This window comes from Salmo salar, chromosome ssa11, assembly GCF_905237065.1.
Source record: "Salmo salar chromosome ssa11, Ssal_v3.1, whole genome shotgun sequence".
Taxonomy (NCBI): domain Eukaryota; kingdom Metazoa; phylum Chordata; class Actinopteri; order Salmoniformes; family Salmonidae; genus Salmo; species Salmo salar.
Window position 1 is genome coordinate 79,219,922 of NC_059452.1, and position 22,124 is coordinate 79,242,045.

At 42.5% G+C, this 22,124-nt stretch overlaps 2 protein-coding genes and 1 pseudogene across 2 annotated transcripts; all 3 read left to right on the forward strand.

The window, feature by feature from the left end:
* The first annotated feature begins 454 nt into the window (after window positions 1-454).
* Window positions 455-8,979, forward strand: tmc2a (transmembrane channel-like 2a). Its single transcript, XM_045688887.1, has 20 exons — window positions 455-673; window positions 846-884; window positions 1,076-1,595; window positions 1,887-2,039; window positions 2,292-2,382; window positions 2,483-2,564; window positions 2,742-2,848; window positions 2,946-3,044; window positions 3,278-3,420; window positions 3,644-3,791; window positions 3,987-4,175; window positions 4,425-4,604; window positions 4,924-5,082; window positions 5,192-5,320; window positions 5,456-5,523; window positions 5,718-5,957; window positions 6,165-6,290; window positions 6,522-6,600; window positions 7,595-7,721; window positions 8,531-8,979. The coding sequence occupies exons 1-20, from the start codon at window positions 634-636 to the stop codon at window positions 8,764-8,766; spliced, it is 2,955 nt and encodes a 984-aa protein (XP_045544843.1). The 5' UTR covers window positions 455-633; the 3' UTR covers window positions 8,767-8,979.
* Window positions 8,980-11,805: 2,826 nt separating this feature from the next.
* Window positions 11,806-14,905, forward strand: LOC123725103 (annexin A1-like; annotated as a pseudogene).
* Window positions 14,906-15,478: 573 nt separating this feature from the next.
* On the forward strand, window positions 15,479-21,796 carry slc30a5 (solute carrier family 30 member 5). The gene is made up of 16 exons (XM_014128822.2): window positions 15,479-16,017; window positions 16,330-16,452; window positions 16,546-16,612; window positions 16,723-16,808; window positions 16,931-17,018; window positions 17,141-17,228; window positions 17,346-17,422; window positions 17,553-17,723; window positions 17,891-18,185; window positions 18,340-18,548; window positions 18,721-18,878; window positions 20,103-20,232; window positions 20,407-20,665; window positions 20,839-21,065; window positions 21,280-21,408; window positions 21,510-21,796. Exons 1-16 carry the CDS (start codon window positions 15,947-15,949, stop codon window positions 21,678-21,680), a joined length of 2,349 nt encoding a protein of 782 aa, XP_013984297.1. The 5' UTR covers window positions 15,479-15,946; the 3' UTR covers window positions 21,681-21,796.
* Window positions 21,797-22,124: the final 328 nt, after the last annotated feature.

The window sequence follows — 22,124 nt, forward strand, 5'->3', positions numbered from 1 at the left end:
TACACATACCGCTGTACATTCTCACTCCGTCATTGTGGGCAATAGCTCTCCAATATTCTGGAGGCATTGTATCAATAGCAAATGTAATATGTGTCTAATGTGTTTGAGGTTTGCCTAATGGGTCTTGAAAAGGAAACCTAAACCTTCATTAAATCTTTAAGGCTGTTCGTCTTGGTCTGTGTGTGGTCATGGTGTCTGATGTCCAGACGAGTGAGAGTGTCTCTAACTGTTTAAATGTCCTTGTCCTTCTGCTGCTATACGGACCGTAGAGAAGGTCTACTCCCTTAACCTTCTGTCTGACACAGATGCTGTCCACTGAAATGGTTCCTTAGGTTCCCTTATTTAAGAAAACCAACACCAGATCATGCTGGAACTTTTTTGTTGTTGTTGCTGTGATTAAGTTACACACTCCTTGATGTCTGAAGCTATGATATCATGTTATTGTTTCCAGAAACAATATAACACCTATGGAGGCAGGTCACATGCTGTAGTTGTCATAGTGATGGGGAGTTAGTTACTAGAGCGAGGTACAAGTCCCAGTAGAGCTCTGGCTCTGTGTACCTGGGGAGGGGTTGGTGCATTCAGTCCAGTTAAAGTCCCAGAACCTTCAGAGAATATCTCACGCCAACTGCCATGCCTAGGAAGAGTGACGTGGCGGCGAAGATTGAGGATGGTGAGTTGGGATTCCGAATCTCAGTTGTTAATGTTTTTATGCTCTGGCTTTGAGGTGATATGAAGACTTTATATGACATGCAAATGCAAAATTCCTTTATAGATTCATGCTGGGCCATTTTAGAGATGTTTGAATGAGTGGTGGACATTTATTTGTTTGCGTTGTCATTCAGTTGGAATCGAGATCGATGGGGACGTGAGTGACAGTGAGGGTAAGCGGAGATGAGCTCTCACCTGACCCGTATAAAACAGAGCTTATAGAGGTGTCTTTCTCTGTGAAGGAGGAGGACGGCTACTTACACCGGTTGTTAGAATGACCTGATATTTAAAAAGCTTCAGCTCTATCTGTACTAGTGTGTTTTTTTACATTGTACTAAAAGTGTATATTTTTTCATGTGTTGAGCTATTGTGTGTGTGTGTTCTCGCGCATACATTTTTGTGTGTGTGTGTGTGTGTGTGTATATATATATATATACAGATGACACCAGTCGAAGGAGAGGGAACAGAAGACCAGCAGCTGGCAGAGGAGGAGCCCGCGGCAGGGGCAAAAAGCCAGCCGATGAGGATGATGAGGACGAGGAGGAAGAGGAGGCCCCCAGAAACCGCAGAGGAGCCAATAAGAAGAAGGCTGCTAAGTCACATGACACCGACGATGAAAGTGAGGATGACACCCCCAAGAGAAGACAAGGAAGAGCAGCAAATAAAGGAGCAGCAAACAAAAAGAAAGGAGGAAAGGCCCAGGACAATGACGAGGACAGCGAGGAGGAGAAGGGGAACAAGAGAAACAAGAAGGGAGCCACGGGAAAGAAGGGGAAAGAAGAGGAGACCAAAGATAAGAAAGGAGACGCCAAAGGGAAGGGCAAAGGAAAGGAGAAGGAAGACGAGAAGGACAAGAAGAAGAAGAAGAAGAAGAAAGAGAGCAGGTATCTTGAGTGGAAGTCAGGGCCCAAGATTCTAAACGTAGTACTAAACAGCACAGGAATCGAAATAATCGGTCAAATACCTTATTTAACTGTATTATACAATATTTGCTACCCTTGCACCAAGAGAAATAGAGGGACATCCTTTCTAACCGTCTTCCAACTATCTCTCTCTCTCTGTCTCTCTCCATCACTAACCTCTCTTTCCCTTTGATCGCTCTCTCCTAACAATCTGTCTTCCGCTCTCTCTGTTCCACTCTGTCTCCCTTCCTCTATCTTCTATCTAACTCCCAGCTCAGACACAGACTCTAACACAGACTCAGAGGAAGAGTCCATGTCAGAGGGAGAGATGGAACGACTGAAGGAGGAGGTGGAGGAGAAGAAGAAGGTCATAGCTATTATGAGGAACAAGCCCTGGCGAATGAAGAGGAGGCTGGTACATCTGAAGTAATGAACGAGTTGACTGATTGCACTCGCATAGGCTACTGGAAAAATGACATATGCTGTCAGGATGAAGTTGAGATACACTTTCAGATAATAATTAGCTCTATTCATTGATCATAGCTGTGTTTATTTTACCCCATTTTAAAGTTTTTTCTACACCTCCTGTCAGGATTCTTTTCCTATTTTGTTAATTTTATACATTTATTTGAGCTTGACTGTAGCTGTTCTGTTGCTAACCTTATGATTTGTTCTCAGAGAATGTCAAGAATTTGTGGATAAATTTGAAGGGGCTCTGGGAAAAGGAAAAGGCAGGAAGTTTTATGCCTATAAAGTCATGATGACGAAGGTATGGAACCATGAGCACAATATATGATTTTCTGACACTTAGCTTTTTGTGGTTGTCAAAATACGAGGCTATAATAATGATTGTCTTTCTTTTTCGCCAGAAATGGATCAAATTCCAAAGAGATTTTGAAAATTTCAAAACGACTTGCATACCATGGGAACGAAAGATAAAAGAGGTTGAAAGTGAGTTACCTGATACTCCGCACTTTAGAAACACCAAAATACTGAAAATATTCCTGAACACAGGTCACAACACAAGATAAAAGTAATATACTGAGCTGATTGTCAAAGGCCAGTTGAATGACAGCTGAGTGCTACAACCTAGTGAAGAAACCCTATAGGTCACTTCTCTCCTCTCAGGTCACTTTGGGTCCTCAGTTGCTTCCTACTTCATCTTCCTGCGCTGGATGTATGGCATGAACATGGTCCTCTTTGGCTTAACCTTCGGACTGGTTGTGATCCCAGAGGTAAAACCGCCTCACAAAGAGTTTTAACACATAGATACAACTCTAATGTATACTCTAGCAGTCTATCAATCATTATTTAAATGTTTTATGGCTCCAGGTTCTGATGGGACTTCCGTATGGATCCATTCCCAGAAAGACAGTGCCCAGAGCTGAGCAGCCCACTGCTCAAGACTACTCTGTCCTCATGGACTTCAACGTGGGTTAAAACATGCAGTCAAGATAGGCTACCCTCTATTTACTCTGCATGAAAGCCTATCAAATATTACCATGTCAAAGAGTTCAGGCTCATATGATGTGAGGATATTTCATATTGTACTATTTAAATAATCAGCATGGGTCTGTAGACACCCGTGAAGATCAGAAGACACCGTTTATCGGTACACTAGAAGAGCGCAGTTCATCACTTGCGGTCACTTCTTTCTCTCTCAGGGGTATTGCAAATACTCAGTCCTCTTCTATGGTTACTACAACAACCAGAGGACCATTGGGCTGCTGAAGTTCCGCCTCCCGCTGTCTTACCTCATGGTAGGAGTGGGGACTTTTGGCTACAGCCTGATGGTGGTGATACGAACGTGAGTCACCACCCAATCCCCCACCCATAAAATATGATCCCATGTCACACGTACGTCAAACACAGCTTAACACATCAAGATAGACCCCAGGAAGAGTAGCTGCTGCTTCTGCGAAAGCTAATGGGGATCAAAATAAGGAAATAAATATAAATCATTCTGTTTGATCTGAAAATGGATGACGGCCTTGTCACTTCGCCACTGTGGTTCATGTATGTTTTGATAGAATGGCTAAGAATGCTGACGTGGGGGGAGGGGATGGAGATGATGGGGAGTTCACCTTTGCCTGGAAGATGTTCACCAGCTGGGATTACCTCATCGGCAACGCCGAGACGGCTGACAACAAGTACGCCTCCATCACCACCAGCTTCAAGGTAACCATGGAGACGTGTGTACTATTTTAGCAACTTCATCACAATGTCTGATCTTTTGAATGATGTTCTTCTGAGTATTTGTTACTGTATTCAATCCAGTATAATTACATATATTATTTCCCACTAACTACACAGCACCACTTAAACATGTTAGTGGCCCATAAGCTACGTGCCTTTCTGTCTGACTGAGTGCAGGAGTCCATCGTGGATGAGCAGGAGAACCAAAAGGATGAGAACATCCACCTGAGGAGGTTCCTGCGTGTGCTGGCCAACTTCATGATCATCTGCTGCCTGGGAGGAAGTGGCTACCTCATCTTCTTTGTGGTGAAGAGGTCCCAGGAATTTGCCAACAGGGACGACCTGAGCTGGTACGAGAAAAACGAGGTAATGCTTGGAGAACGGTGTTGATGCCAAGTACATCCTTTGAAACCAATGGAATCTGTTTCTATTTGGAATCAATTATAGTGATATTATGTCATAACAGTGTAGCATTTTTTATTATCTCATTCATTAATGACTCAACAAACTTCCCTCTCTAGTTCATCACTGAAATATGTCTGATCATATGGTGTTGTGTAAAGTGGTGGTGTAGTGGAGAGATGGTATGATTCCTCCCATTGTCCCACTGTGTAGTTGGAGCTCATCATGTCCCTGTTGGGCCTGGTGTGTCCTCCCCTGTTTGAGACCATCGCTGAGCTGGAGGAGTACCACCCCCGGATCGCCCTCAAATGGCAGCTGGGGCGCATCTTTGCCCTCTTTCTGGGAAACCTCTACACTTTCCTGTTTGCCCTGTTCGATGAGGTCAACAACAAGGTACTGTAAGGCTGCCTCACACTACTTTAGGCCACTACCAGACGTTACCTCCTTCTTGTTCATCTTAAATCTACATTGAGAGCGGGATCACAGGATCCTTTTTGGGATAATAGGAAAGCGTCAACGAGAAGGATAAGGTTTAATACTGGGACGGTTGAGTTACATATTCGGTAAACAACGCAGTGCATCCTGTAGTGAGGGATTGGTTTCACACTCTTAGGACTGATGTTCCTCTGAGAGATGCATTGTCATTGGGATGAATGGGTAGTGCATTGCAATGGATGACCTGTGACTCGATGGCTTCCTTCCTTCCACTCAGCTTGAGGAGGAGGTGTCCATTAGGAATGCGTCCATCTGGGCCCAGAAGGAATACTACGCTAACTTCACCCTCTACAACAATGACACGGACACCACCCCGCCCCCCATGGACCCCTCTGATGTCATCAGGGGGCCATGCTGGGAGACCGCCGTCGGCATAGTACTGACACCTTACTGATATCCTCATCTCTGGTGTGATATGGTCATTGTTTCTGTTGTATGCAATGTACCTTTGTGAAGCCCTGTCTGTGATGTTCATCATGTGACAGGAGTTTGTGAAGCTGACCGTGTCAGACATCCAGGTGACCTACCTGACCATCCTGATTGGTGACTTTGCGCGGGCTGTCATTGTCAGGTTCCTCAACTACTGCTGGTGCTGGGACCTCGAAGCCACATATGTACGTGCTCCACTGGTCATTGTTACAAATGTCTTATCTTGTCTATTGGCGGGGATGTTCTAGAGGTCTACATTTTTGTTGCCAGGCAGAAGTTTGAACCACTGTTTGTGATATGGATTGTCTCTCCCTCTGTAGCCATCGTATGGAGAGTTTGACATCAGTGGCAACGTTCTTGGTCTGGTCTTCAACCAAGGAATGATCTGGTAAGAGATATTTCTATTCTGGTTGTAGAACTATAGAACTCATGCAGTGTATTCCATATTCCCTTCGCTGACCCTGTGTGTGTGTGTGTGTGTGTGTGTGTGTGTGTGTGTGTGTGTGTGTGTGTGTGTGTGTGTGTGTGTGTGTGTGTGTGTGTGTGTGTGTGTGTGTGTGTGTGTGTGTGGGGGTCTTTCAGGATGGGTGCATTCTATGCTCCAGGGCTGGTGGGGATAAACGTCCTGCGTCTCCTCTCCTCCATGTACTACCAGTGCTGGGCCGTAATGGCCACTAACGTGCCCCATGAGAGGGTCTTCAAAGCCTCCAAATCCAACAACTTCTACATGGGCCTCCTCCTTCTCATCCTCTTTCTCAGTCTACTGCCTGTGGTCTACACCATCATGACTTTGCCACCCTCCTTTGACTGTGGGCCATTCAGGTAACACACACATACACACATGCATGTTTACTGTTCTGTAGGACATACACATTCACAGAGGAGAATCCCTGCAAATGCACTCACGTCTCTACACATAAACACAGACAAACAATATACAATATGTAAGGACACATACCTGTAGCTACATACTCACAACAACAACAAAAAAACACAAATACAGACTCACACAATCTGTGATCTCCACAGTGGGAAGGCCAAGATGTTTGATGTCATCATGGAGACGATAGACCTGGACCTGCCTGCCTTTCTGGGAACACTGATGGGCTACGCAGCCAATCCTGGCCTCATTATACCAGCTGTGCTACTGATGGTGTGAGTAGAAAAGTATATAGCTACACATACGTACACACACACACACACACACACACACACACACACACACACACACACACACACACACACACACACATATATATATATATATATATATATATATATATATATATATATATATATATATATATATATATATATAGATATAGATATCTATTAGGATACTACATATCTACATTTGTAAACAGATGGATATGTACTTCCCCACAGACTGGCTATCTACTATCTGAACTCGGTATCTGAGGCGTACCAACATGCCAACGCGGAGCTGAAGAAGAAGATGCAGATGGTTAGTCTGAGGGTTTTTCAAATTAATTCTGGCTCACTTATAAATGTTATGTGGTTAATATATACACTACCGGTCAAAAGTGTTAGAACACTGTTATGTCCTGACCATAGAGAGCTCTTATTTTCTATGGTAGAGTAGGTCAGGGTGTGACTGGGGGGGTTGATCTTGTTTATTTATTTCTATGTGTGGTTCTAGGTTTGATTTTCTATGTTGGTGATTTGTATGATTCCCAATTAGAGGCAGCTGGTAATCGTTGTCTCTAATTGGGGATCATATTTAAGTAGCTGTTTTTCTCACCTGTGTTTATGGGATATTGTATTTTGAGTAAATGCACGTAGCATTCTCTGTTAGTCACGGTTTGTTATTAGTTTATTGTTTATTTGTTTTTGTCGTTGCTAAGTTTCACTTTCTAGTAAATAATGTGGAACTCGACATTCGCTGCGCCTTGGTCCGACATTCATTATTCCAGCGAACGTGACAAACACCTACTCATTCAATGGTCTTTATTTTTTTTACTATTTCCTACATTGTAGAATAATAGTGAAGACATCAAAACTATGCAATAACACATATGGAATCATGTAGTCACCAAAAAGTGTTAAAGAAATCAAAATATATTTTATATTTGAAATTCTTCAAATAGCCACCCTTTGCCTTGATGATAGCTTTGCACACTCTTGGCATTCTCTCAACCAGCTTCACCTGGAATGCTTTTCCAACAGTTTTATAGTTTTGATGTCTTCACTATTATTCTACAATGTAGAAAATAGTAAAAAAATTAATTAAAAAAAACTTTAATGAGTAGGTGTTCTAAAACTTTTGACCGGTATTTAAATAATATTCACTTGCTCTTGCTCGTTATCATCTATCTATCTACATGTATATATCTATCTTTCATCTATCACACACACACACACACACACACACACACACACACACACACACACACACACACACACACACACACACACACACACACTCTGTCACTCTTTAGGCAAGAGATGAGGAGAAGAACAGGAGGAACAACACTGAAAGCACAGACCAGGTCATGAAGGACCTGGAGGACCTGCTCCCCAACCGCTCTCTCTTGCCCCCAGCTCCCCCACCAGAGACAGGTGGAGGTGAGCATCATACCTTCACTTCAAATGTGTATGAAACCTTAGCTCCGATAGTGCAACACAGGTGATCTTGTTTGACCTGATGTTAAATATGGCTGAAATCAACGATATTGAGCCCGCCTGGTCTCATAGACTAGACGTAACATGGTAAACGTAACTCCGGGGACACTCAAATTAATATGATATGTTCTGTTTGGTGTGGTTACATAAACAGAAAGTTACTTAAGGAAAAAACAAAATAGGGTGGTTGGTTGGTTGGTTGGTTGGGGTGGATGGGTAGGTTTATAATGCAAACATCTAGCAACCCAAAGGTTCCGTGTTCGAATCTCATCACGGACAAATTTAGCATTTTAGCTAATTAGCAACTTTGCAACTACTTACAACTGTTGTCTACTTTGCAACTACTTAGCATGTTAGCTAGCCATTTCCCTAACCTTAACCCTTTAACTTAACTCCTACCCTTAACCTTAATCCTTAAACCATAGCTAACGATAGCCACCTAGACAACGTTAGCGGTAACCACCTAGCCACCTAGATAATGTTAGCCACAACAAATTGGAATTCGTATCATATCATAAGTTTAGCAAATTCGTAACATATTGTACAATGTGCAAGTTGTAATTCGTAACATATCATACGAAATGTATGATGGACATCCACAAATGAATACATACCATACGAAACATAACATATCATACTAAATGGAGTGTCCTGGATTTACTATGGTACGTCCAGGTTGCATGAGCAAAAATATGGTTGTACTTGTTTAGACTTTGAAGCAATGCACTCCCCCCTATGTCTTCCCTGACCAGACAATAAAGCAGAACAAGGTGGAAAGTCTACAAAGGTGAGGCCAGGAACTGCAGGCAAGGATGTGAACCTGCAGAAAGACGTGTCCCTGTCATCACCAAATCCCAACGCTCGAGGCGCAGTGACCCGCCCACCGGGTCCCCGGGGGCCTGGACCTCTGCCTGGAAATGGTCAGCAGGGGCCAGGAGGGGGACCAGGGCGGGGACGGGGGAGAGGACAGCCACCTCCAAGACGCTAGCACCCAGAAGAAAAATAAAAGTCAAGATTTTTTATAAATCTAACAATTGTTTAACTAAATAATTTGCAAATGTATTGAATTGTACAAGAAAGTGTTGGATTTGAGCTACTAATTGCTTAAGAACAAATTCACGTTTTGGATTAGGTTGGGGACTGTACACTGAGTGTACAAAACATGAAGGACACTTGCTCTTTCCATGACATAGACTGACCAGGTGAATCCAGGTGAAAGCTATGATCCTTTATTGATGTCACTTGTTCAATCCACTTCAATCAGTGTAGATGAAGGGGAGAAGACAGGTTGAAGAAGGATTTTTAAGACTTGAGTCAGTTGAGACATGGATTGTGTATGTGTGCCACTCAGATGTTGAATGGGTAAGACAAAAGATTTAAGTGCCTTTGAATGGGGTATGGTAGTAGGTGCCAGGCGCACTGGTTTGTGTCAAGAACTGGGTTTTTCTGCTGGGTTTTTCACTCTCAACAGTTTCCTGTGTGTATCAAGAATGGTCCACCACCCAAAGGACATCCAGCCAACTTGACACAACTGTGGGTAGCATTGGAGACAACAAGCATTGGAGACAACATGGGCCAACATCCATGTGTGCAACTCAATATTAGGAATGTGTTCTTAATGTTTTGTACACTCAGTGTATAAAGAGATATACAATTATTCAACTGCTATTGTGTCTTTATTGAGTTTGCCTCGTGTTTGAAACGGTTTGGAATAACAGATTTGGAACGGTTGTTTTTGGAACGCTTTGGGAAAACACATTTCAACCTTTTATTCACATACTGTACATGCCTCCTGGCTTTGTATTTCACTCAATGAATCTGACTTTGACGTAACATTTTGTTAACACAACACGTCTTCATGGTATGTTGTGAAATGCTCATCACTTTTATTGTGTTGGAGGAGAACATCAGACATCACCGCAATCAAACCCACTACATAACCACTGATTTGCAGCATTTCTGCTTCTTACTGTAATCTTTAACAGAGGCACTAGTATGCTAAATCTGTTGTGGTTGAACAAGGTTCGCTTGAGGGATAAAATGTTGTCAGGCTCTAAGGGGTTTGAGAAGTGAATGGTGGAGACACTGCAAGGTGTGTTGTTGAGTAGTGAACAACACAATCAAGACAACTGCGGCTCAGGACAATCTCTTCAGGTGAACAGGTGAGATTTTCTAACATTCAAATCAATCAAATAAAATGAAATTGTATTAGTCACATGCGCCGTATACAACCGGTGTAGACCTTACAGTGAAATGCTTACTTACAAGCCTCTAACCAACAATGCACTTAAATAAAAAAAATATTTAAAAAATGCAAACAAAAAGGGTGGCTGGAGTCTTTGACAGTTTTTGGGTGCATGACACCGCCTGGTATAGAGGTCCTGGATGGCAGGAAGCTTTGCCCCATGTACTGGGCCGTACGCATTACCCTCTGTAGTGCCTTGCGGCTGGAGGCCGAGCAGTTGCCATACCAGGCAGTGATGCAACCAGTCAGGATGCTCTCGATGGTGCAACTGTAGAACCTTTTGAGGATCTGAAGACCCATGCCAAATCTTTTCAGTCTCCTGAGGGGGAATAGGTTTTGTTGTGTGCTATTCATGACTGTCTTGGTGTGCTTGGATCATGTTAGTTTGTTGGTGATGTGGACACTAAGGAACTCGAAGCTCTCAACCTGCTCCACTACAGCCCCGTCGATGAGAATGGGGGCGTGCTCGGTCCTCCTTTTCCTGTAGTCCACAATCATCTCCTTTGTCTTGATCACGTTGAGGGAGAGGTTGTTGTCCTGGCACCACACGGCCAGGTCTCTGACCTCCCCTGTGTTGAGGATCAGCATGGCGGATGTGTTGTTACCTACCCTTACCACCTGGTGGCGGCCCGTCAGGAAGTCCAGGATCCAGTTGCAAAGGGAGGTGTTTAGTCCAAGGGTCCTTAGCTTATTGATGAGCTTTGAGGGCACTATGGTGTTGAACACTGAGCTTTAGTCAATGAATAGCATTCTCACATAGGTGTTCCTTTTGTCCAGGTGGGAAAGGGCAGTGTGGAGTGCAATAGAGATTGCATCATCTGTGGATCTGTTAGGGCGGTATGCAAATTGGAGTGGGTCTAGGGTTTCTGGGATAATAGTGTTGATGTGAGACGTGACCAGTTTTTCAAAGCACTTCATGGCTACAGACGTGAGTGCTACGGGTCAGTAGTCATTTAGGCAGGTTACCTTAGTGTTCTTGGGCACAGGGACTATGGTGGTCTTCTTAAAACATGTTGGCATTACAGACTCGGACAGGGAGAGGTTGAAAATGTCAGGGAAGACACTTGCCAATTGGTCAGCGCATGCTGACCAATGTCCTGGTAATCCGTCTGGCTCTGTGGCCTTGTGACCATAAGGAACGTATAAGAAGTATTGATGCACTTGTGCTCATTCTCTTTAAAGGTGCACTATGCAGAAATCGTTCCGTCATTTCCTGGTTGCTAAAATTCTAATAGTTTGCCTAATTTCAGTTTATGTGACAAAACAAGCAAGTACAGTGTAGATAGTCATTGTACCATCTGCAAAATATATTTTCCAGAACCCAAAATATTGTATTTTCAGCTGATCTACCGCTTCTTAGACTTGCTTTCAATGAGAATAACATATCTATAACTCATATTTCTATGTGAATTTGGTCAAGTCACAAAAAAAGTTACATATTGAAGCTTTAATTATAATTCTGTTTATGAAGTTGTTGGTACCACTTTACATTACAGTTGCCCTTATTACTGTTTACTGTTTACTTAGTACAGTGTAACAAGTACACTGTAATTATACTGCTATTACTTAGGATTAGGGTGAGGACTAGTGATAGGGTTAAGTTGATTGAGAAGTACAGTGTAACAATCAGTAATTACAACACCTGTTACACTGTACTTACAGGAATTCTTTTCCCAGATATAACTAAATTCCGAGCTGTAAAGATGGAAACAGTCGCAAACAGTAGAGATGGAATCCGTCGCATCAGCTGTAGAGATGGAAACAGACATAACACCTGGAAAGATGGAAGTCACCTCACAAATGCTTGGTAAATTAAAGCCTGTATATTATGGAACAGTAGCCCCATATCCACACTTAAGTGCTAGTGGCCATGCAGCAGCTTGAGAAAGCCATTGAAGCCAAAGGTAAAAACACCATGTATCAGAATACTCCAACCTCCAAGCCCCCCTCCCGCTGGGCACAGACGTCAGTTCATCGTCTGATTTTGATTTACATTTGGTTGCGTTGTCAACTAACGTGAATTCAACAATGACAAATTCCACATTCACGTTGATTCAATATCACCTTACATTTTTTGGTTCAAATGTGGAAACAATGTTGATTCAGTTTCTGTCCAATGGGCTTCTATTTTTATTTCATTTAAATGTTTTAACCTTTAACTATTCACTCAGTCGGTTTTGTTGCGTTTTTATTAATCATCAATATCGCCTCTACAGGAGTGGATGAGGATGTGACTATGACAGTTCTGGTGAAGAGGAGCAATGGGCAGAGACAAATCAAAATAGTCTATGAGCAGTCTTCTGGGCATTTGAGTCACAACATTGTCCCCTCAGCCAATCCCCACTCCTAACTGCCCCTTACACATCTCGTTCCCCCCCCTCTAACTTGTTTCAGGCTCTGACTGATGACCTGAATTCAGCTCTGAAGGATGTGGTTTTGGCCCTGCTGATGACCCCTGACTAATTTGATGCCCACCAGCTCAGACAAGCTACTAAGGTAAACAGCAATACAGTTTTTTGGTATATTTTTACAACTCTTAGTAAAAAACTCCAAACTAGTCACACAGCCAGTCTTTCATTCAAAACTTGTCCTTGTGCAGTCATTTGGATTGTAAACATCTCACCACACAACCATTGATTACAAATTTAATTTTATTGTGAAATGTAATGAGAACATTGGTTTAATCACCAAAGCACAACAATTCTATATTTTCAATTTAGTCATTTTAACTACCAGTTCATCCAATGTTCATCCGTTACGTGTTTAAATGAAAATTAAATTAGCACGCATTAATTTGCATCAAGCCTGTCTTGAGCATTTGGCCATACATTATCATTCACATCACTGTGAATCTCATTGTTCATGCATCGCGGGAAAAACCTTTTGACTTGGCGAATCCATAGCTTGACGTTGGTCTGCATTGATGTTGTCATAAGCCTCGTCTATTGCCAGAAGGAAGGTGGCAAGCTCCTGGGGATGGTGATCATCCATACTGAAAACAAAAAAAATCCTTAATAGGGTTGAGGACAGAAGAGTATGGGGGCAGGAACAGGGTCACATATCGGGGATGGGCCCCAAAACCATGCCTGAACCCCCTCTGCATGGTGGAACCTGAAATTGTCCCACACAATGTCATCGGTGACACCTCCACCTTGACAGTCCTGCTCAATTTCATTGAGAAACAATGAAGTGTGCAGCGTTGTAGGATCCAAGTAATGACCTACGTTCTACCACACCTTGTCTATGAGCTCTTTGATTTCTTCCTCCCTTGCTGTCTTTCCTGCTCCATGTTGAAAGAAATTGCAAATGTTCACACACACCCTTTTATTTAATTTCTGTAGTTCTCAAAATCCATATATAGTAGACTATCTGGTTTAAAATATATTGGTTTACCAAACAGTTAAGTGATTAACCATTAAGCGCAATCGGATTAAGTGATGGTCAAATGTATATAAACAAATAAGAAGATAATCATATGAAAGGTATTGTGAGCATTGTATTGTGAAACATTCAGGATATTATCATGTACTGTAGGACAGGTCTATGCTCAATTGCTATTCGATATTGTTCTTGTTTTGTTCAATAGCGTTTGGGCACAAATTAGGATATTCTGGTTGAAATTCTGGCATCAAGGTCAAACGAGGAGATTCGTCAGATCAAGAGGACCTTCATGGATAGTGTGAATATGTGTTCATTTCAAGATCGAGTGTAAGGATGTATTGAAGTGTTATAAATGCCTCTCTCGCTTTCTTCTACAGAATACCAGAAGGACTTGGACAAGATCATTAAATGTGAGACCAGTGGAAACTTCACCCCAGCAATTCTGGCCCTTCTAAAGGCTGACAGGAGTGAAGACAGTGACGTGGACATCCGATCTTGACAAAAATGGTGCACGGGTGGGATTGCGCTCATCACAACCTTTAACAACATAGTAGATGCAATAATATAACTCCATGATAATGTCTGGGCACATAGTCAGTCTCTAATGGGGTACAATTGTTTCCTAGGCTCTCTTTGAGGCAGGAGAGAATACCAAAGGGACTGATGTCGCCGTCTTCATTGACATTCCCGCAGCAGGAGCGGCCCACAGCTTGCCAAAGGTAAGGCATATTAATGAGTACAAACACACACAAACACACAGAAGGCCTGCAGAGTCTCCAAAATAGCCAGGTACAAAATCACTACATAGGTTCCAACACACAACAGAGGTCCAAACACACCCAGACAAACAGGTGTAATGTAACCACACACAAACAGGTCACACATAAAACGGACACACAGAAAGAAAGATTCTCAAGACTCTGTGCTTAATCATGAATGAATCAATGTCTATTTTTTCTCCTAGCATTCCAGAAGTATTCTGATTTCAGTGATGTGGCTTTTCCTAAAGCACTCGACCTGGAGCTGAAGATTGAGGACTGCCTCATAGGCATTGGTGAGATCATCTCCACTATCATGATTGACACATTGTACTCCATTTCTGTGATTTATATTAAACTGATCTGTATGATAGTGTAGTAAAGTGTCTGCTGCAAGCCTGCTTTCTTCGTCTGTGTGTGTGTGTGTGTGTGTGTGTGTGTGTGTGTGTGTGTGTGTGTGTGTGTGTGTGTGTGTGTGTGTGTGTGTGTGTGTGTGTGTGTGTGTGTGTGTGTGTGTGTGTGTGTTCATGCGTTGGTGCTTACCTGTATTAGATGGTGTATTTGGTAAAGAAATATAAAGATATAAAACTCTCCAGGGCTACGGTACGTGTGATGAAACTCTGATCAGGGTGCTGCTGAGCCGCTCTGAGGTGGACCTGAAGAAGGTGATGGAAGAGTTTGAGACCATGTACAAAAGAACCCTACAGGAGCACACCCTGGTGAATTACACAACACAACACTGAGTGAGAATCAGGAGAAAGTTGGAGATTGATTTTTTATAAAATGATGTTGACATTAACTCATTACCCTGTTTCCTTTGTGAAACAGGAGGACACAAGGGATATTATGAGAAAATCCTGCTTTTACTGTGCGGACCTCTCTGAAGACTGTACATATCAAATGTTCTTGCATTACTAAAATAAATAAAACATATTGAAAATATTGAAGGCCTACCTGTTTAAAAATAGCTGCATACATAAAGCATAGATAAGAGCATGACAACTTGTGCTGCCTTCATATGTGGTTTGTTTACTAAATAAGTATATTGGAATTATGTATTCATAAAACTCTTTGTAAGAGCAGTAATCAATTTATCTTTTTAGGTATCCTACAATAGTATAAAATATGTAATCCAAAGTCTAAATATAAAACGTTTTGGGGAAAGGCTATAATTTCGCTTTGGCTGCACAAAGCAGAACTGATGTGAACTCGGACCTGGGAACTCTAGTACGTTCAAAACCCCTGGGAACTCGGAAAAAACAAGCTCCGACTGAGAAAAATCGATTTGAACGGTCATCCAAATCGGAATTCAATTTGGGAACTCGGGCCTATGCCTAGAGCTCCGACTTTCCCACCTGAAGATCACTAAAGTCATGATTATACCTCGTATTTTTCCGAGTTCCAAGTTGTTCTGAACGCGGCATTAGGTTCGGGAATTTGTGACGTGGAAACGTTTACAGTATCCGGAAGTGTGGCCGCCACCATCTGGGATGGTATTCTTTCCTTTGGAAGCAATTTTACAAATAGTTTATGATACCATATTCTTAATTATGCCGGATATTTGAATGGACATGGTCTGCATCTGTATTGTAAGAGGGAGGTCTTGCTAACTAGCTAGCTACGATGTCTTGTTGAATTATATGATAAGCTAGCCGGCTAGCTGGCTAACAACAGCTACTATAGTAATCTCTTTGACACAACTTTACCAGGCCACCGTTCGCTAGCAACCACCAGCCTGGTCGCATGGATCATTACATTTGTTGAATTTCAGCCTAGCTATAAAAATGGATGACAAATACAGCAGCAATGTACTTTCCAGTGGACAGCTTGGCAGGGTTGAAGTACCGAATGCCAGGTAAGCCCTCTAGTTTTCTAGTAACGTTAAATTGTTGTGGTTAGGCAGCTTAGGTTAGCTGTAGCTGAGGAATACTCAAGAGAGAAAAGAGTTGAGCGTTGATTAACTATATATCCTGTGACGATTGTACCAGATTAGTTGATGAATTCAGAGTATTTGCTTGTATGTTCTGTTCAATGCTAGCCTACGGTAGAAGTGAGGCTGTTGTTTACATCATGGCTGTGTTTATGTCACTGATTGTCATCACTAGTCTTCCCTAGCTAGGTGGGCAAGATCATGTTCTGAGATTGCATTTGTTATTCTGTCTTTCAGGCTAACCAGGTACATAGTGTTACTGCTTGTGTCCAAGGTGTTGAAGGCACTTGGGATCTTTGAATCATATGACCTCCTCAAAGTTGTCCATATTGTTCAGTTCATCTTCATACTAAAATTGGGGTGAGTAGCTCCTGGTTACCCTTTTCTCCTCCGATTAAAATATGAGTTTAGTCTTATGTATGGAAAATACATCTGTCTCTTGTTCCTGTGTAGGTGTGCAGTGATTTTGGTTTTCTTCCAAAAACCATTTTCTTCTGGGAAAGCAATTTCAAAGAGACAGGTATGTTTTTGCCTTGCTTTCAGGTCTTACTCAGAGACACAAATAATGTGTCATAGACAGCATGTGCACTCCAGGAGTAATCACGTGACCCTCACCCATCTTTATTGCAGTGGATCAAGCTTCTCAAACATTCGGTCATCAGCTGCATCATTTCCCTCCTGGGTTTCTTTGGTCTCACTCTCTGTGGACCTTTAAGGTAAGATGTCATGTCATCCGTGTGACCGTCCGATTGAATGGAGGGTTTGGTTTCTTGATGTCATTACTTGTACGACCTCAGACACTCCTTGATAAGATCCTATTTTTTCCCTTCTTGCTCAGGACGTTGTTACTGTTTGAGCACAGCGATGTGGTGGTCATCGCACTCCTCAGTGTTCTATTCACAAGCTCAGGAGGGGGCCCCTCCAAGGTAAGCACACATGTGCATCTGTTTTTTAATGTTCTTTCTAAACACTCTTATCGATCTTCATTTCAATGTCTTCCAAACCCCTGTGGATGTTGTGAATGACAACATGTCTGTTTGTGTTGTAGACCAGAGGTGCTGCTCTCTTCATTATCGCTGTCATCTGTCTCCTTCTCTTTGACAATGATGACCTCATGGCAAAGATGGCGGAACATCGTATCCTTTCTGAAATGCATGATAGAATAGGGGTATACAAGTGCATTTTTATTCTCTGAATGGGTGATCATAATGTCTAACCTCTATAGTCTTTCCCTTAATAATATGCTCTTCCAGCTGAAGGACACCATGACAGTGCCCTCACTCATGCTCTCTATACTGCTATTGCATTCTTGGGGGTAGCAGATCACAAGGTAAGGAAATCAATCACAAGTACAGTATTTGCTTGTCTAGTGGATGTAATCTTCCCTGTGCCTCAACTCCATCTTCTCTCCTTTCTTCACACTTTGAGAAATGTTAAGCCACTAATGCTCTTTCTCTCAGGGTGGGGTTGTGTTGCTGGTGGTGTCTCTCTGCCTGAAGATTGGCTTCCACACAGCTTCCAGGAAGTTGTCTGTGGAGATCGGGGGAGCCAAACGCCTCTACGCCCTGGATAACCTGGTCTCCTCCATAGTCCTGCTGCCCTGGGTCATAGTGCTCTCAGCCACCACAGAGGTAAGAGATGGAGAATATGGGAAAGCACAGTTCTAAGGCATCTATAATGCAGGTTATCAGATTTTTTACAAATATTTTGTCTCAGTAAGGTTAAGAGCCCAAACCATTGGGTATTTGTTACTGCATAAACAGTACAAAGTGCCTAAATTGTGATTCTAAATCTCCAGAGCAAGGTAGAGTCATGGTCGGCTCTAATCCTGCCATTTGGGATGATCATCTTCTCTGTGATGATCCTGGAGTTCTATGTAGAGTCCATCTGCATCACCAAGATGGAGGCTCCCAGGTGTGCCCGCTACGGCTCCATCTTTCTCTTCCTCAGCGGGCTGCTGCTGGCCAACTTCTGGACTCACCCGCTGACGGAACAGCTCCGGACCATGAGCAAGACCCCCCAGCAAGAGAGCACAGAGACGGAGCACGTGCTCTCTGGGGGGGTGCTGGTCAGTGCAGTCTTCTTCATCATGGGTGAGTGAGAGTACCGGCAGTAGTAATGACTGACTTCACGGTGGCTAGACAGTTTTCGTCAGAGTAAGGACTGTGACATTAAGTAGTCTAACTTTCAGGTGGCATTCATTGAGCATGTCATATAGCGTAAATCCCCATCTCTCACTGTTTTCAGCGGACAGCATCTTGTCGTCACCATCGAAGAAGGGTCAGAAGGGGACCTTGGTGGGGTATTCCCCCGAGGGAACCCCTCTGTATAACTTCATGGGGGACGCCCTGCAGCACACGTCCCAGTCTCTGCCCCGCTTCATCAAAGACTCCCTCAAACAGATCCTGGAGGAGTATGATTCCAGACAGATCTTCTACTTCCTCTGTCTCAATCTGGTAAGCAGGTCCTCAGGTATGAGAATACACAGGACTGAATATCAGATGACTGGACTGGGTGATCTAGACTTGAGAATTTCAGTACCATGTCTTATCTACAGAGCTTTTTGTGGTGGCTAAAAATGAATTAGTTTACTAAATTGCTTGTTACTTCTTGTTTTCCACGTTCTAGGCTTTCACGTTTGTGGAGCTCTTCTACGGTGTGTGGACCAACAGCCTGGGCCTGATCTCTGATGGCTTCCACATGTTGTTTGACTGCTCTGCTCTAGTGCTGGGCCTCTTCGCAGCTCTCATGACACGCTGGAAAGCAACCAGGATATTCTCTTATGGGTAAGCTCAGTAATGGAAATAAGCTGCTCTAAGAGGTATTGGACGTAGGGCTGGGCGATATGGCCAAAATCTCATATCCCGATATAAGTAATGTCATATAACAAAACGTATCACGATGTAGCACATTTTCTGTAAATTCAATGAATAAATAGTTTATATAAAATGACCACATGTAAAGGCCTATTTCTTAATACATTTTGAGTTATACTCAACAAATAAAACGTACTTAAATTATTATTTCTCCTTTTATTTAAAACCATTGTGCAAATTTTGAATTAATAATGTAACAAAATTTATGAAATCTAAAAATGTAAATAGAGAACACTTCAACTACAGTTGCAAAAAAATAAATAATAATATATAATAATATATATATATATATATATATATAAAATTGATAAGTGACGAGTATTAATGCCCAAATAACATGCAAAACAGGCAAGCCTCCCCCAATTTTTTATATTGCCTGTTTTGCATGTTATTTGGGCATTAATACTTGTCACTTATCAATTTGCATTTGGGTCGAGTGTTAGCACCAACTCACGAAACCCCCGTTTCTCGACCGTGTAAATTGGGGCCATGTCTTTGCAGATGTAAGTTGTAACGGCAGCTGTTATCTCCTTCCATCTTTGTGATTCTTTGCCATATGGTGTGCCGCGGGCAAAAGCCTCTTGCAACGTCTGAGTCGGTGGTTTTGAGCACTCAACTGTACTTTTTGGGGTCTCGTCCGTAGACACTCTCTGTACTGTTTCACATGATTCTTGCGTAGGTGGTAAAAGAGGTTAGTGGTGTTTGAGCCTGTTGTCGGGACCGGCTTGCAGAATATTTTGCAGAGGACGGTTTTCTCGCCCGCGTCAGACTTTTGATACCCAAACCACGTCCAAGCGACCGAAGTAGCTCCTCTTTTAGGTACGAGCTCCGTGTCTACGTGCTCTGTGTCACGTTCACTCTCCTCCATGTTTGTGTTGTAAATTTCCTTCCGCACAAGTGGAAGAACGCAAAGCATCGTCCAATTAAAAATATTGACGTAAAGAGTGTGATTTGCGACACAAAGAAATAAACGATAGAGCATAATATGAAATGATATACGTTTTTCTATCGTCGCACGATATATATCGTCATATCGCCCAGCCCTAATTGGACATCTTCATTCTTATCTGGAGCTATTATTGTCAAGTTGAGAAATTCAAATGTGATTGATCAATGTTCTGTTTCAATTTGCAGATATGGCCGAGTTGAAATTCTCTCTGGATTCATCAATGGCTTGTTCCTCATGGTCATAGCTTTCTTTGTCTTTGTGGAGTCGGTCACACGACTCGTAGACCCTCCCAACATTAACACAGACATGTTGACAGTAAGTTAACCATGTCTACAGCTTCTCATAATGCCTGTTTTTATGTTCATCATGTTAACATTTGTATCAAACATATTCAAGTTTCTCTACTTAATAATATGTAGGTTGTCCAAAAGAGTTTAAACAAATGTTTGTCTGGTAACCCTGATAACATAGCATCTGTGTTTTCTCCAGCCTGTGTCAGTTGGAGGGCTCCTCGTCAACCTAGTGGGTATCTGTGCCTTCAGCCACGCCCACTCCCACGGTGCCGCTAAAAGCAACTGTTCATCACATGATCATGGCCACTCCCACGGGCATGGGCACAGCGAGCACGGGCACTCTCATGGGGGACATGGGCACGGTGGAAACGGGCATGGGCAGAGCAGTCATGGACACAGTCATGGAAGCAGCCATGGCCACTCCCATGGCGGGGGCATGAATGCCAATATGAGAGGTGAGTGATCCACATTCTAAAAACTGTTCATAATTCCTTGTAGAGCTGAGCTGAAGAGAGGTGTTATGAATGTACGTCTAAATTAGGTGCTCATTTGCTCTTCGTTGTTTTCAACTGTATGACGGACCACAATCAGTGTTTAATCACGGCTATAAATACGTATTTTTTCCCAGGTGTCTTTCTGCACGTGCTGGCTGACACCCTGGGCAGTGTTGGTGTGATCATCTCCACAATCCTCATTCGTCAGTTTGGCTGGTTGATCGCTGACCCCATCTGTTCCCTCTTCATCTCCACCCTCATCTTCCTCAGTGTCATCCCGCTGCTGACAGATGCAGCCGAGGTCCTCCTCTTGAGGACGCCTCCTGAACATGAGAAGGACCTCAACATCGCCCTGGAAAAGGTTGGATAGCAAAACCTCTACTAACATAGTAAAGTAAATCAAAATTGAAAGATTGTAATTAAATACATTAGATTTGTGTTCAGTTGATTGATAGTGTTTGAAGAGCGGACCATACCATACAATGAATAATCATGTTGGGTTGATTGATATTGTTTGAAGAGCGGACCATACCATACAATGAATGATTATGTTGGGTATTTTTGTGTTCTTTCAGATTGAGAAAGTAGAAGGTGTGCTGTCTTACCGCGACCCTCACTTTTGGAGACACTCAGCCAGTGTCATCGCAGGAACGATTCACCTGCAGCTGATGTCAGACGTTGTAGAGCAGAGGATCATACAGCAGGCGAGTGGGGGGGAAAATGTTCTGGATTATTTTGGGGGTTAAGTTAATTGTGTTTTTCATGAATAATACATCTCAAACCATTTTCATGTTGTCCTTTATAGGTGACTGCTATTCTGAAAGATGCCGGGGTGAATAATCTATCTGTCCAGGTGGAGAAGGAGGCCTATTTCCAGCACATGTCTGGCCTCACTACTGGATTCCATGATGTTCTGGCAATGACACAACAAATGGAGTCCATGAATTATCTGAAAGATGGAACATGTATCATGTAACTTATTCTGTGGTACCAAATCACATTTTTGATTTTATTTTTTTTGCATTTATGTGTGTGTGCGGTTCATGTGAAATAAAAATTGAATATATAACTTTTATCAAAGTTGGACCACAACCACTGTCTTTATTATGTTCTTTGATTATTCCACCTCCATTTTTTCAGAAGAGTAATTATGCACTAGATATTTGTCTACTGCAGAGCCTGATGTGCCTCCTGAGCACATTTATGGGATCAGAGGTTAACACAATATAATAAATGTGTGTTGTATGGTCATGATGTCCTGTTTCCTACATGACTAGCACAAATGCAGTAATAAGAAGACCGTAAATAGTCAAATAACAGTGCAGTACAAGTGTACACTTTATTACATAAAACGCAACTGTGATGGTGGAGTTATCAAAGAAAAGCAGAGCCAAAATCAAAGGTTTTTAAGAATCTTTGG